This window comes from Pelodiscus sinensis, chromosome 9 (genome assembly GCF_049634645.1).
Source record: "Pelodiscus sinensis isolate JC-2024 chromosome 9, ASM4963464v1, whole genome shotgun sequence".
NCBI lineage: Eukaryota > Metazoa > Chordata > Testudines > Trionychidae > Pelodiscus > Pelodiscus sinensis.
In genome coordinates, this window is record NC_134719.1 from 30,873,584 (window position 1) to 30,888,501 (window position 14,918).

At 43.1% G+C, this 14,918-nt stretch overlaps 1 protein-coding gene across 15 annotated transcripts in view; it reads right to left on the reverse strand.

Moving 5' to 3' along the window:
* The window catches only part of ODF2L (outer dense fiber of sperm tails 2 like), a 53,962-nt gene that overhangs the window by 33,092 nt on the left and 5,952 nt on the right, over positions 1–14,918 (reverse strand). For 14 of the 15 annotated variants that reach the window (XM_075936395.1, XM_075936400.1, XM_075936398.1 and 11 more), the window contains exons 4-8: positions 13,764–13,890; positions 11,384–11,515; positions 7,247–7,309; positions 3,215–3,286; positions 2,351–2,467 (exon numbers count right to left, since the gene is read on the reverse strand). In XM_075936395.1, the coding sequence (XP_075792510.1) occupies positions 2,351–2,467; positions 3,215–3,286; positions 7,247–7,309; positions 11,384–11,515; positions 13,764–13,890 (511 nt within the window). Of the gene's footprint in view, positions 1–2,350; positions 2,468–3,214; positions 3,287–7,246; positions 7,310–10,973; positions 11,050–11,383; positions 11,516–13,763; positions 13,891–14,918 lie in introns of those variants that run through there. The other variant, XM_075936406.1, reaches the window with a different exon arrangement.

Consider the following 14,918-nt stretch of genomic DNA (forward strand, 5'->3'; position numbering starts at 1 on the left):
GTCCTAGCCAGATACCCAACCCTCAATCTGCTCCTGCTCCCGGCTCCTGGAGTGCCCATTCGGCGCCAGGTCCCCCAAGCCCTGGCCCAGGCTGGGTGGAGGATGCAGCCAGGTGAAACACTGAAAATTTATTCATTTTTCATTCTTTTTTTTAATATGCGTTTATATTTTTGGGCTGCAAAAAACAGTACTGAAAAGAAACGGGTTCCAACTAAAGTAAAAAGTTTGGGAAACCCTGGTCTAGCCAGCTTTCTATCCATCTTACAGTCCATCTATCCAATCCATATTCCCTTAACTTGCTGGCAAGAATATTGTGGGTGACCATATCAAAAGCTTTGCTAAAGCTGGCACTGTGGGCTTTGGAACAACTTATTTGAATATTCATCATTTCTTTAATGAATATGCAAATAAATGTTACCGGTGCTCCAAAAGCTCATGAATGGATTTACTAGTCCCCGTGTCAAAAAGTTTGGGAACCCCTGGACTAGAGGATTGGGCCAAAAGAAATCTACTGAGGTTCAACAAGGACAAGTGTAGAGTCCTGCACTTGGGACGGAAAAATCCCAAGCATTGTTACAGGCTGGAGACCGAATGGCTCAGTAGCAGTTCTGCAGAAAAGGACCTGGGGATTATAGTGGATGAGAAGCTGGATATGAGTCAACAGTGTGCCCTTGTAGCCAAGAAGGCTAATGGCATATTAAATTGCATTAGGAGGAGCACTGCCAGCAGATCTAGAGAAGTGATTATTCCCCTTTATTCAGCTCTGGTGAGGCCACATCTGGAGCATTGTGTCCAGTTTTGGGGCCCCCACTATAGAAAGGATGTGGATGCATTGGAGAGGGTCCAGCGGAGGGCAACCAAAATGATTAGGGGGCTGGAGCGCATGACCTAGGAGGAGAGACTGAGGGATTTGGGTTTGTTTAGTTTGCAGAAGAGAAGAGTAAGAGGGGATCAGATAGCAGCCTTCAACTTCCTGAAGGGAGGTTCCAAAAAGGATGGCTGTTCACAGTAGTGACGGATGGCAGAACGAGGAGCAATGGTCTCAAGTTACAGCAGGAGAGATCTTGGTTGGATATTAGGAAAAACTGTTTTTCTAGGAGGGTTGTGAAGCACTGGAATGGGTTACCAAGGGAGATGGTAGAATCTCCATCCTTAGAGGTTTTTAAGCCTCGGCTTGACAAAGCCCTGGCTGGGTTGATTTAGTCGGGATTGGTCCTGCCTTCGGCAGGGGGCTGGACTTGATGACATCCTGAGGTCTCTTCCAGCCCTATGATTCTACTTAGCATACTGGCAAGAATAAGTTTAAATTAAAAAAAAAGCTTGGCATTTTGTATTTTCAGCAGTAGCAGACCTGCTTTAAGTTTGGCCCACTGAAAGTGTGTTCACTAGAGAAAGTTTTCTCAACTTTTTTCAGTACGAGGGAACAATCTTTTTATTCTAAGCTGAAAAGTGAACAGAAGCTTATATTCATACAAAGACTTCTCTTTTTTATTAAGTGTATAATAACAAGCAGCTGACCAGCAGATTGATGGTAAGGTATCAGGAAAATTTGAGAAGATAAAAGTTAATATAGTCCAGTTTTAAGTCAACTTCCCTTCTCAAATTTAAATTCCACATTCCGTGCAAATTTCAAATACAGTCTGTCCCCTTCGTTGCAACCACCAGATCAACCCTTGAAGTCTTCCAACACTGACAGCTTCTGTTAATGCTCTCTGGTTATTAAAACTGAATATATGTCCCTTTATTAGGCCCTGATCCTGCAAATACTTCCATACATGTTTACTTTAAGTGTGGGAATAACTGCATCCTTTTTAGTAGGATTACTTATATGCTTCAAGTTAAGCACATATGAAAGTGTTTGCAGGATAAACGCCTTACTTTAGACACTCATAGAACGGTGTAAAAAGTATCGATAGTGTAAGTGCTGAACATTCATAAAACTCATTTGTAATTAAGAACACTGTCCAACCGCATCTCAAGAAATTTGTATTTCCATTATTTTTATTTTTACTGGTTTGGGATTTTCTATTCTAATTTTAAAGTCTATTACAGGAATTAAATTTAATAATAGCAAGTGACATGTTAGGATTTGACGGATAACTTCTAATTAAAATTGGCCCTCTGGCCACAATATATCTCTTTCTATATATAAAAAATATTTTCCTGCCGGGTGACAGAATGATGTCATCATGCTTTCACACTCTCTGGATGTCATTACACTCACATACTCTCTGGCTGCGAAAGCTGCCAGGGAGGGAGGGGGTTAGGGAGTACAGTGAGCACAGGGCACAGCCTCCTACTTTTCATTAATTTACCAATGAACTAAAGTTAAATAAAAAAAATTTGTAACCTGTATTTTTGCTTTCAACTGATCATTCTCAGCCTCCTTTTTTTGAATCTGGCATTGCAGGTGGGAATGTACAGCTCCTACTGACTTTGATAGGTGGTCTGCTTTTAGAGCATTTGCCTATGCAAAAAAACCAAACACAAATTTAGTTTATGCATTCTTGTCATAGAAGCTCTATTTCTTTTTGTATAATTGATTTATAACATATACATACTCTGTGGGTATGCACAATATAATTGTGAAATGGATTGCAAACTCATACTCCAACATAATACCCTCACCAAAGCACTGTCTAGAACTGGCATACCGTTTTATTGAGTATAATTGGTGCTTTTCCTCCCATCCTCTCTTTTCATGAAACCAGCTCCCTTGTCTGGTACGGTGGGTAAGAGACCTTTATTTACACATGTTGTCAAGGTTAGCACTTTTGTCAGCAATAGCCTTCAGTAGTTATGAATTAAAAAAGCACAAGGAGGGGGACTGTGAACAGCCCCTGTACAGAGACAAAATAGAGGGGGGCTTTTGTACTCTCTTCTCTAGCTTCTGCATACGTGAAGCATTAGCCAAAACCTAACCTTAAATGAGAAATGGCAATTAGAGCCAAATCAGCCTCCCCCTCCAGAGCCATCCCTCACACTGACTGTTGGAGGGTGGGGTTGGAGTTGAATCACAATTAAAAAAAATCTGGAGCCGAACTTCCTGGCACGGGTCTATCCCTGTGAGAAACACTGGCCCACAGGAATAACTTTTCATGTAATCTTTCAAATTAAATATTATACTTCTGACGATTTGAAAAATTAGAAGTTTTGGGGTAAGAATTTATCACTCTGAGATTAAACATCCCTTCTGAGGGGGAAACTGACTTACTTTTTCCAGTTGAAGCCGAGAAGAAAGCTCTACAATACGCCTCTCTGTTATAAGCATTTCTTTTCTGAGACCCTGTATGAAAGAAAATGAATACAAACTTAAAAGATCTTTATATGCACATTTTGGGCTACGTTTTCATAGAAGGGCACCCAAATTACACATATAAAAATATAGTTTATTAGAATAATTGAGTTCTCATTTCCAGTGACACAAGCAATTGAAGTTGATGCTTAGAAGCAAAGAAACTGTAAACCTAAACATAAGAATACAAGTTTTTCAAAGGAGGGACATAAATATAAGTGCATAGATGCACAAAGAACATAATTGGGTACCTACATTTAGCGGATATACAGTAATTCCTCATTTAACATAGCAGATACGTTTCAGAAAATTATCGTGCTAAGTGAAAATGTGTTATGCGGGGTCAATTTTCCCATTGAAAATAACAGAAAAAGTGGGGGTTGCGTTTCAAGCCCCTGTGCGCTTGCAGCTCCGGCCTGCACTTGTTAGCAGCTGGGACCAGGACAAGCTTGGGGGAGAAAGGAGACTGGGTTATAGCAGGGACAGGAGGTGTTTGGCTCTGGAGAAGGGAAAGGAAAGACGGGAGGGGCTTGCAGCTGGCGGCTGGGTTTCCCCAGCTGGCCGGTCGCCTGCAGCTGTACAGGACTTCCTCTGCCTCCTTGCGAAGCGGTGGAGGTTCGCCGCTTGCCGCGCTGTACCCTGGCGACCCCCTCTGGCCAGATGCCTCACTCCCTCTCCTCTGCCCCCTGCTTGCAGCCGGCGGCTGGGTCTCCCCAGCTGGCCGGTTGCCGGCAGCTGCGTGGGGCTTCTCCTGCCTCCTTACAAAGCGGCGGAGGTTCGCTGCTCACCACGTCATTCCCCAGCAACCCCTCCTTGTCGGACGCAAGGCATCTGGCCAGAGGGGATTGCCGGGGAACGGCACGGTGAGTGGCGAACCTCTGCCACTTTTGCAGGGAGGTAGGGGAAGCCCCGCGCAGCTGCCGGAGACCAGCCACCGGCTGCAAGCCGGGGGAGGAGGAGAGGGAGCGAAGCATCCCCAGAGGGGGTCGCTGGGGAATGGCGCGGCGAGTGGCAAACCTCTGGAAGCAGGGGGAAGCCCCGCGCAACTGCCGGTGACTGGCCAGCTGGGGAAACCCAGCCGCCGGCTGCAAGAAGGGGGCAGAGGAATAGAGCAAAGCATCTTGCCAGAGGGGGGTCACCAGGGAACAGCCTGGCGAGCGGCGAACCTCCGCTGCTTTGCAGGGAGGCAGGGGAAGCCCCGCGCAGCTGCTGGCGACCATCAGGCCAGTAGGGGAAATCGTATTATTGCGGGGATGGTTCGTGTTGTTCGAAAAATATTCCCTAAAAAAAATCATGCTATCACGAAAACGTGTTAAGCAGGCATGTGTTAAGCTAGGAATTACTGTACAATATTGACTTGTATTACTGGAATTTGTTCTGGGACACTCTTTTTGTCAAATTTTGTCAATTCATTGCAAATGAAATTATTGACGTATACTCATAAACTTCATTTACTGATGATTTTTTTTTAATTCTGCTTTTTAAAAATTACCTTTGAAGAGAAAACAAGGGAGTAAGGACACAGGACAGAAATAAGGGAAAAGCGAGAAAAAGGAATAAAATAAGAATGGGATGCTACTCTGGTGAGTAAAAAAACAAACGAAACCAACCTTAACAAAGAGCCAGTCAATATTTATGAACAAAGTAAAAGTAATGTTATTTTTGAGAGAAGAGCTCCTTTTTATAAAGGTTACTTCGTCTTCATCAGAAAGTAAGTTTAAAGATTTGATCTCTATTGAAAGGTTTGTTGGCTGAATGGTTTTCAGACCCAACAGCCATATTCTGCCCCTGTCCCAACTGGTAGAGTTCCATAAGCAACCCTTTTATGGACACATAGGCTACGTCTACACTGGCCCCTTTTCCGGAAGGGGCATGTAAATTTCAGCAGTCGTCGTAGGGAAATCCGCGGGGGATTTAAATATCCCCCGCGGCATTTAAATAAAAATGTCCGCCGCTTTTTTCCGGCTTTTAAAAAAGCCGGAAAAGAGCGTCTAGACTGGCCCCGATCCTCCGGAAAAAGTGCCCTTTTCCGGAGGCTCTTATTCCTACTTCAAAAGGGCACTTTTTCCGGAGGATCGGGGCCAGTCTAGATGCTCTTTTCCGGCTTTTTTAAAAGCCGGAAAAAAGCGGCGGACATTTTTATTTAAATGCCGCGGGGGATATTTAAATCCCCCGCGGATTTCCCTACGACGACTGCTGAAATTTACATGCCCCTTCCGGAAAAGGGGCCAGTGTAGACGTAGCCATATAGTTCAGGTTGCCTAAATGGCTGAATATCAGGGTCCTTTAAAAACAAACATATACTACCCTGGGCCTCCATTTACCCTCTTTATAAAATGAAGATAATACTTATTACCTGAGATATTTAGCACTTTCAGCTAACCATCTTGTTATGCCTCCTTTCACCCCTTTCAGCTAACCATCTTGTTATGCCTCCTCAGCACTGGAGTAAATTGAACTTAAACTTCTAATTACTTTGTTTTAAAATGATAAAAAGGGTACTGGTAGAATTTTACATTTCTTTGTAATACTGAAGTTGCACGACATTGTTAAAACTTCTCTTGTCATTGTTTTCATAGAGTTAGAGAGATGAATCCAGATAGTTACTGCTCTAAGTACTTGTACACTGTATTGTAGTTTCTCATTTGTGTCAGATGGCATTTAGGGAAATGAACCAGAAGGTACACAAGTTTTAGTATTTTTTGCTTTCTTAAAACTGTATTGTTTGATCATGAGTGCTACCACGTGGGCAGGAACGTGACCTCATGATGGAATGGAAACATTACATTAACTATATCAAAAATAGTAATGGAGAGATAATGGATTCATAACTTCTCCTGCCTTTATATTGCTTGTCAATTTATGACAGAATAAAAAGACAAGGCACTTGAATGATCTATCATTAAAGCAAAAATAACATCTCATTTTAAAGAAACAGAGCAACACATTTGTCTCAATTATACCAATGTAATTTCAAAATAACAACTCCTGAATTAACTGTATTGAATAAGCTTATTCCCCAAGGAAAGCAGGAGTTATTATTTCGAAATAACCAGCCCCTTATTATTATTATTATTAGCCCTCTCAAGTTACTTATCAAGTGTAAGGACCAGTGCTAATAAGGCCAATTGATTCAGGGTGGCTGTGGCTCATTCACAGTAGCTGATGATGAGGTGTGAATACCAAGAGAGGGGAAACTGCTTTTGTAGTGAGATGAAACAAAAAACAGGACTATGCAGCATTTTAAAGACTTAACAAGATGGTTAGTCTTTAAAGTGCGGCATAGTCCTGTCTTTTCTTTCAGCTAGACCAGACTAACACGGATGCATCTCTATCACTATTTGTAGTGAGATGACCATTCTAAATTCTTATTCAGTCCTAATTTGATTGTATTGAACTTGCAAATGAATTGCAGCTCTGCTGTTTCTCTTTGTAGTCTGGTTGGAAGTTGCTTTTTATAGAAGGATGGCTACTTTTAAATCCATTACGGAGTGTCCAGGGATGTTAAGTGGTCTCCTTCAGCTTTATATAAGCTACCTTGCTTGAGGGCTGATTTGTGCCCATTTATCCTTTAGCACAGAGACTGTACAGTTACTCTGGAATTACATGGATGAACAACATGATAAACTTATTCTCATGCTTATTACACAGAGTTTAATATGCTCTACATTATCCTATATACAGCACATTAAACTCTATGCAATAAGTGTTACCATGGCTAATGAAGTGTAATAAGTGTAAAATGGCTAATGAAGAAACAAAATGATGGAAATTGGGTGGGAGCCAGGCAGGTGTACTAATAAACACATAGATGCGAGAGCAAGACAAAAAGACCACGCAGCCATCCTGTTTCTAGGTCTGGCAGTTGTCTAGTGAAATTGTATGAGATTTAGGATTTCACTGTTTGGCATGCTTGATAGGGTAAAGAGCCAGAAAATGTAATTTACTTACATCATTTTCATTTTCACTTTCAGTTAACTTGTGCATCAAAACATCGATATGTTTACTACTTATCTGCAAATTAGAAACAGAAAAAAAATCACGAATATTTTAAAAATGGATTATTTGATAGCATATGAAAGTTGCTGATTTAGCATACTCAGAATAGCGATAGATACATATGAAATACTATTAGCAAGAAATTTACTTTGACATGCATGATTACTGACAATTAGTGGGAAATATCTTAGGCCATGTCTCCACTTTCCAGAGGATTGACACTCTAGCAACCGAGCCCCCAGAGTATGATTTAGTGAATTTAGTAAAGACCTGCTAAAATGAATGCTGAAGGTGTCCCTTTTGGTGCTGGTACTCCTTGCTATTATGAGGAATAAAGGAAGTCAGTGGGAGCATTTCTCCCATCAATTTTCCTCTCTGGGGCCACCCCAGAAAACTGATGCAAGGTATGTCAATTCCAAGTATGCAATTCATGTAGCAGGAGTTGCATATCTTGCATTGATTTTCTCTGCCAGTGTACACCTGGCCTTAGAGCAGTGGTTCCCAAACTTTTTGGCATCATGCCCCCTTTTTGATTTTTGAAAAACCCTCACGTTCCCCACTCCCCCCAGTAACAGCAAAACTTGTTGAACCAAACAAAAAGCAACTGACTGTAGCGGAAAAACAAAAATAACAGAAAACATGGTGGTGGGGGAGAATTTAAAGGAGGGGAGCTGGTTCGCCTCGCACCCTTCCTGGAATTTCTTCACACCTCCTCAGGGGGGCACACCCCCCAGTTTGGGAACCCGTGCCTTAGAGGTTCAGTTAACTAAGTGCAGCGTTTATGAATAGGGGAAAACAAACCAAGATTAATTCTATATGTAACACTGATTATTTTAAAATGGAATATCACTTACATGCCATAGTTATTTATTTTCTTTGTCACCAAAAGTATGTATTCCATTCATCTATTTTAAAGATAGCATGAAGCATTTACTTAAGAGTTTCTGAAAATATCGTTTGATGGCAACTAAGATTATCTCCAGATTCCACCAACATCTTATGTGCCACAATTTTAACTTCTATCACCAATACAAATAAACTTGCAATGGCAAAACCATTTATGTAGCTAATAACCATCACAAAATCATCAGTTACATAATTCTGCACTCAAGGTTGTCCTTATTTTATCAAAGCTCTGATGTAATTTCATCCTAATTGATGAAAATTCCAGTTAAGTAAATCCCAAATATTTTAACTTCAGATGATGGGCCCACTGTCTTCCTAGGAAGTTTAGATGACTCAAACAGCATGGGACCAGGCCCAATATGAATACTGAATGATGATCAACAAATTAGGTGTCAAACTACAGAGGGATCAGAAAGCAACAAAAAGAAGCAAAAGGGAAAGCAGATGAGAGAAGCATTCTTAGAACTGCTATCCATATTACAGAGTGCGCTTAGCTGGATTTTAGAAGCATGGTATACGCTGGGTGAGCAGTGAGAGGGAAGCTTTAGAGAGCATTTTAACAGAGCCATTGCATACTTGTGTACAGTGTCCACTTTAGGAATTGACTCTATATGTATGTTTGGTTTTGTTCGAATACAAACACCTGTGAATTACAGGCATTCAAACACAAAGACTATTAATCATATTATTACTAGTAATATAATGCTTTCTATTGCTTCAATCTTCTTCTTTCTCTGTCTCCCTTTTACCAATTATTATTCTCTTAATAGTCTTTTTCTTTTTAAATTTCCTCTTCTCTGTTGATTATTCTATGTGCATAGACTTTGGGAGGGGAGGGGGGGAACATTTTTCTCTTCTTAAAAACTTAACACTTTTTTGTAGTCAGGCATTCCTATTCTGTCTCATTTAGGAAATACACTTATGCATAAAGATTTACATACAGGCAGTCCCCGGGTTACGTACAAGATAGGGACAGTAGGTTTGTTCTTAAGTTGAATCTGTATGTAAGTCGGAACTGACATCCAGATTCAGCCGCTGCTGAAACTGACCAGTGGCTGACTACAGGAAGCCCGAGGCAGAGTTGCTCTGCCCCGGGCTTCCTGGAATCAGCCGCTGATCAGTTTCAACAGGCTGAATCTGGACGCCAGTTCTTACATACAGATTCAACTTAAGAACCTCAGGCGTCCCCAAGTCAGCTGCTGCTGAAACTGATCAGCGGCTGATTCCAGGAAGCCTGGGGCAGAGCAACTCTGCCTCCGGCTTCCTGTAGTCAGCGCTGGTCAGTTTCAGCAGCAGCTGACTTGGGGACGCCTGGGGCAGAGCAGCTGGGGTGCTACCGGGTTGGTCCAGTAGCGCCCAGAGCAGCGCTACGGGACCAACCGGCAGCGCCCCAGCTGCTCTACCATAGGCGTCCAGAGAAAAGCCTGCGGGCGGCGGACCGAGACGCACAGACCAGCAGACCAGGGAGACGCGGAGACCAGCAGACCAGGGAGACACGGAGCAAAGTCGCGGAGCACGCGGGCAGCGGGACAGCTCAGACGCGCCGCGGCTGTCCCGTTGCCGGCCTCCTCCGAGGCTTTGCTCCCTGTCTCCCTGGTCTGCTGGTCTCCAGCAGACCAGGGAGACGCGGAGCAAAACCACGGAGCATGGGGGCAGCGGGACAGCCCAGACAAGCCGCGGCTGTCCCACTGCCGGCGTCCTCCAAGGCTTTGCTCCCCGTCTCCCTGGTCTGCTGGTCTCCAGCAGACCAGGGAGATGCAGAGCAAAGCCACGGAGCACGGGGGCAGTGGGACAGCCCAGACGTGCTGCCCCCGTGCTCCGCGGCTTTGCTCAGCGGCTTTGCTCAGCGTCTCCCTGGTATGCTGCGGGGGGGGCTCCCCCCCCAGCCGACCCGGGTGACGCGGAGCAGCTTTTCTTGCCCCGGAGGCGGGCGGCGGGACCGCAGCGCATCTGGGTGTCCCGCCGCTCCTGTCCTCCAAGGCGAGAAAAACCCTGTTCGTAACTGCGGATCCTACATAAGTCGGATCCGCATAACTCGGGGACTGCCTGTATAAAGGAAATAATGAATATTCTATTATATTTACAATACTATACAAGCATAGCATAGATTTCCCCAAAGAGGTTAATCTTCCCCATACAATAGAAAGATATTTAAAGTACAGTAAAACTCAGGTGGTCCGGCATCCAGTGGTCCGGTACGCCTGATGGTCCGGCACCAACTGCAACCCGGAAGTGCTTCGGCAGCTGCTTCAAGTTGTTAGAGTAATTGATTAACTGTGGCTGGATCCACAGCCGACACGCAGTTAATGTAACTTTCCTCTCTACTACCGGGGGGGGGGGGTGGGGGGGGCATGGGAAGGTAGGGGTTGGTGGGAAAGGGGCGAGGGTGTGCCAAAGCAGCCGCAGTCAGGACGTTCTGGTCAGTTACAATCACTCAGGCTGGATCCACAGCCGACACGCAGTTAATGTACTTTAACTCACCCCCTCCTCCTCCCCCTCTCCCACCGACCCCTACCTTGCCCCCACCCCTCCCCCCACCGGCAGTAGAGAGGAAAATTACATTAACTGCGCGTCGGCTGCGGATCCAGCCGGAGTGATTGTAACTGACCAGAACGTCCTGAATGCGGCTGCTTTGGTACACCCTCGCCCCTTCCTCCTCCCCCTCCCCCTCCCCCTCTCCCACCGACCTCCCCTCCCCCCCCCCGGAAGCAGAGAAGAAAATTACATTAACTGCGTGTCGGCTGTGGATCCAGCCGGAGTGACTGTAACTGACCAGAACGTCCTGAATGCGGCTGCCTGCCTGTCACCGTCTCTCCTCTTCCACCACTCGCAGGCTCTGCCTCCCTGCAGCAGGAGGGAGGGTTTGGCACACCCCTGCCCTCTCCCCCGCTTCCCGTCCGACGAGACCCGCCCCTGCCAGAGTACCTCCTGATAGTCCAGCATTTCTGATAATCCAGCACCACCTGGATCCCAAGGGTGCCGGATTATCGGAAGTCTACTATAGTGTGAAAAGGAACTCTGTTGATTCGAACAATAAATATTTGAAACAAAATGATTTTGCACGTTCTGTGAATGGCTATTTATTTCTCTTTTTCAAAACACTATTGAAAAAGATCAGGAAAAAAATAAAATGTGTTTACGTTCACTGTTAAGCTTCCCCAAGATTGCTTTGGGTCATCTTACTTCTTTATGCTCCGTTGTTCTAAGCAGATGCAGTAACAACTCTTTTACATGCTTTAGAGTCTCTAATTCCTTTATCAGTAAATCCTCTTGTTTAGAAATCTTAATTATATCTGATGTAGGAAGGTTACACACCTGATAAACAAACATAGTGTAAGTGTAAAATATTTCCCCAAAGCAGCAATAATATCACATTTAAAATTTAGCTTTAAAATATATAAAACATAAAACTGTTTTAAGTAAACTGCAAAATATCATAATGAATATGCAAAATATTGTATAGATTAGAATTTAAACATTTTGGTATCTAATACTAAACAATTCAATATTTACTCTTCAAAGTTTGTAAAAGGCATATGTGCTACTCTAATTTAACTTTTTTTTTTTTTGCTGAAAAAAGGCCCAGTTTTCTTCTCTTAGGGGGGAAATCTATTTAAATCAAGCTAGTTAAGCTGCTCCACACATAACAATGTAAACTCAGACAGCAGACTTTTTAGGAAGTTATTTCATCTTGATTTGCACATATGTATTCATGATATTTTATCTCTAGCTGGAGAGAAACTGAAGTACAGTGGAGTCCGGATTAACCGACACCCAGTAATCCAACACTCCGCTTTATCTGACCCTGCAGCTCCCGGGGACAAAGTTGGGTCGGATACAGCGTGGGCTATGGGGCGAGAGAACGTCCCGCTTGCTGCCCCATCAGCTGTTTCCTTGCTTTCTAGGAGAAGCTGCTGCTGCCGCTCCTGCCTGGAAGCATCCCGGCAGCAGCTTCTCCTAGAGAGCAAGGGAACAGCTGATGCCGCTGCTGCCTGGAAGCATCCAGGAAGAAGCTGCAGCAGCTGCTCCTAGAGAGCAATGGAACAGCTGATGCTGCTTTGCGGGGACTTTGTTCAGCTGTTCCTTTGCTCTCTACAGTAGAGTCTGTATCATCCGACATATTCGGTAATCCGACCATGTGTCGGTCCCGTTTAGGTCGGATGATAGGGACTCTACTGTACTACTGGAAATGTTAACTCTGTGGCTCAGAAAAGTGATTTCCTAATGACAACTCAGATTAGCCCTAAAGAAATGTAGAAATCAACATATCTTGATTGTTAGAATATTTATTTTATAAACTTAAAATAGTAATTATTTATTTGTACTCAACAGGTTACACATATCAAAATCCTTACTTGAAAATATTTTTAAAAAGCATAATTTTTTTTACTATCTACTATACAATATTGTTTATAAACAAGGTGCAATTGGGAAAAAAGATAAAAATGTACTCAAGTTCTGCTCCCAAACCCACAATATACAGTAGCCACATGTTTCTGCTAGAGATGTTAGCCTATAGTCATTTAAACCATTAACTGATAAGCATGGGCTTATCGACCCCAAATGGGGTGAAGGTGGGAGCACAGGATCACGTGGAGCTACCTGCCCCTCTCCCGCTGGGCTGCTGCCTGTGATAGAGAGGTAGCGGTGCTGAGTGTGAGGGGGCAGGCAGAAGCCACTAAATGAGGGAAGCCAGCTTTCAAGCCAGTTCCCTGTGCCACCTACTCTTCCCATTGCTGCCTTCCACAAAGGCAGTGGGGAGGGGCAGGCAGGAGTTTGTGTTCGGGGAAAGCCGGCTTAAAAACCTGTCTGCCCCCTTCCCTGCTCTTGATACAGAGGGGGCAGCAGCACAGGGTGGTAGCGGGCTCCCCTCCAGTGGCGTTAACTGTTAGCCCCATCCCTGGAGACCACTGAATAATGGTGTAACCGATAAGATTTTTTGTGCTTACACAATTATTAAATTAAATATTATTTAAAATCCCTAGTTTCTGATAAAATAATCAGCAGTGAAATAGTGTAGAATGTTGACTTTTAAACTTTTATATATAGAGAGAGCATGCACGCTCTCTCTCTCTCTCTCTCTCTCTATATGGATAACATTTTATCTCAAATGTTAATTCTGCATCTATATCTATATATAGCGCTCTCTCTCTCTCTCTCTCTCTCTCTCTCTCTCTCTATATATATATATATATAGAGAGAGAGAGAGAGAGAGAGAGAGAGAGAGAGAGAGAGAGAGCGCTATATATAGATATAGATGCAGAATTAACATTTGAGATAAAATAAACATTCAGATCTCTCAAAGCTCATATTTGAAGATATATAACTACAGACTCAGATGTCACTGTGTCAGTCAACATTTAGAGTATTTTTCTAATCAACCATATCAGTTAAACAGTAAGGATTTTTATTATAAACGTTTAATTTGGCAGAAATGAGAAGCCAATAAAAAAAATGTATGTACAGAATGTCCTAGCACACTAACACACTTAAGAATTCTGATGGTAAATATGTACACAAATTTTGGTATAGTATTAAAATACAGCAAAACAGAGAAACTTACATTTGTCATCGCAGCAATAGTGACTTTAAACAAAGGCAAAAACATTTCTGTTGAATTGACTGCCATCTGTGCTTCAAGAAGTTTTTCCTGGAACGTGACATTTTCATTAAGGGCATCTTCTTTCAACCTATTCACAAGAGGAACTTAATAGAAATCAAATTGCACTGACTATACATATTCTTTGTGTGTGTGTGTGTGCGTGTGCGTGTAAAAAACATAAACTTTCCCACTTCACGCATACTTATTAACCAAAGGCAGAATTTTCTCAAATCTATATAGGTTGGACCTCCCTTATGCAGCACTGTTAGGACCTGACTGGTCCCAGATGAGGGATTTTGCTGCCGTGGGACTTTCTGGTCTTGGAAAATCTATGGTGTCTCTGGACCAGAGTCCCAGTTTAAAGAGGTTCAATCTGTACTATGAAACTTGACTTAATATTCTAGACATCAACAAGAGTTTTGTCTGAGTAAAAACCTCAGATCTTGGTCTAAAGTGTTCACTTAATATGAAGGCTAACTAATTCGTTTTCATCTGCATATAAGAAATTATATGCATTGAATAATTATGGAAATACTTTCTTCCTGCTTCATTCTGTCATCTAAAGCCAGAGGAAGTAAGAATTTTAGGATTTACCTTATGTAAAGAAAAAAACCTTTACAGCAAAATTTAAGTATTACTAATAATGCCTTAGATGACCTGCACTGTGTTCAGAATATAAATGAACGGTTGAAAATCAAATGTATTTTTTATCTGTTAAGCTGTTTGCTTTTTGGATTTCACTCAACCAAGGGGAATGAAAACAGTCTAACCAATTTCACTTGCATGATCTCATGAACTAGCACAATACAGCAATGTTGGGGTTAAAACACAAACAGGATGGAACTTTCAAAAAATTCCTTATTACAGGGTGAACTTAATCTCTGTTCAGATGACCTACAGAAGCCACAATGCCAGGGCTGGGCAAAATACGATCCATAGAGCCCACTGGCACAGTGATAGCCTCAGGTAGGTTTCCTGCCTGCCCCGCTCCCACACACACTCAAAGCAGCTGGCTGTATGACCCTGTTTGTCTGCGAGCCTCGGGAAGTGAGAGGGGAAGAGGCTTTGTACGCTGCCCCATGCCAGAAAAATATTACAGCTCCCATTGGCCAGTTT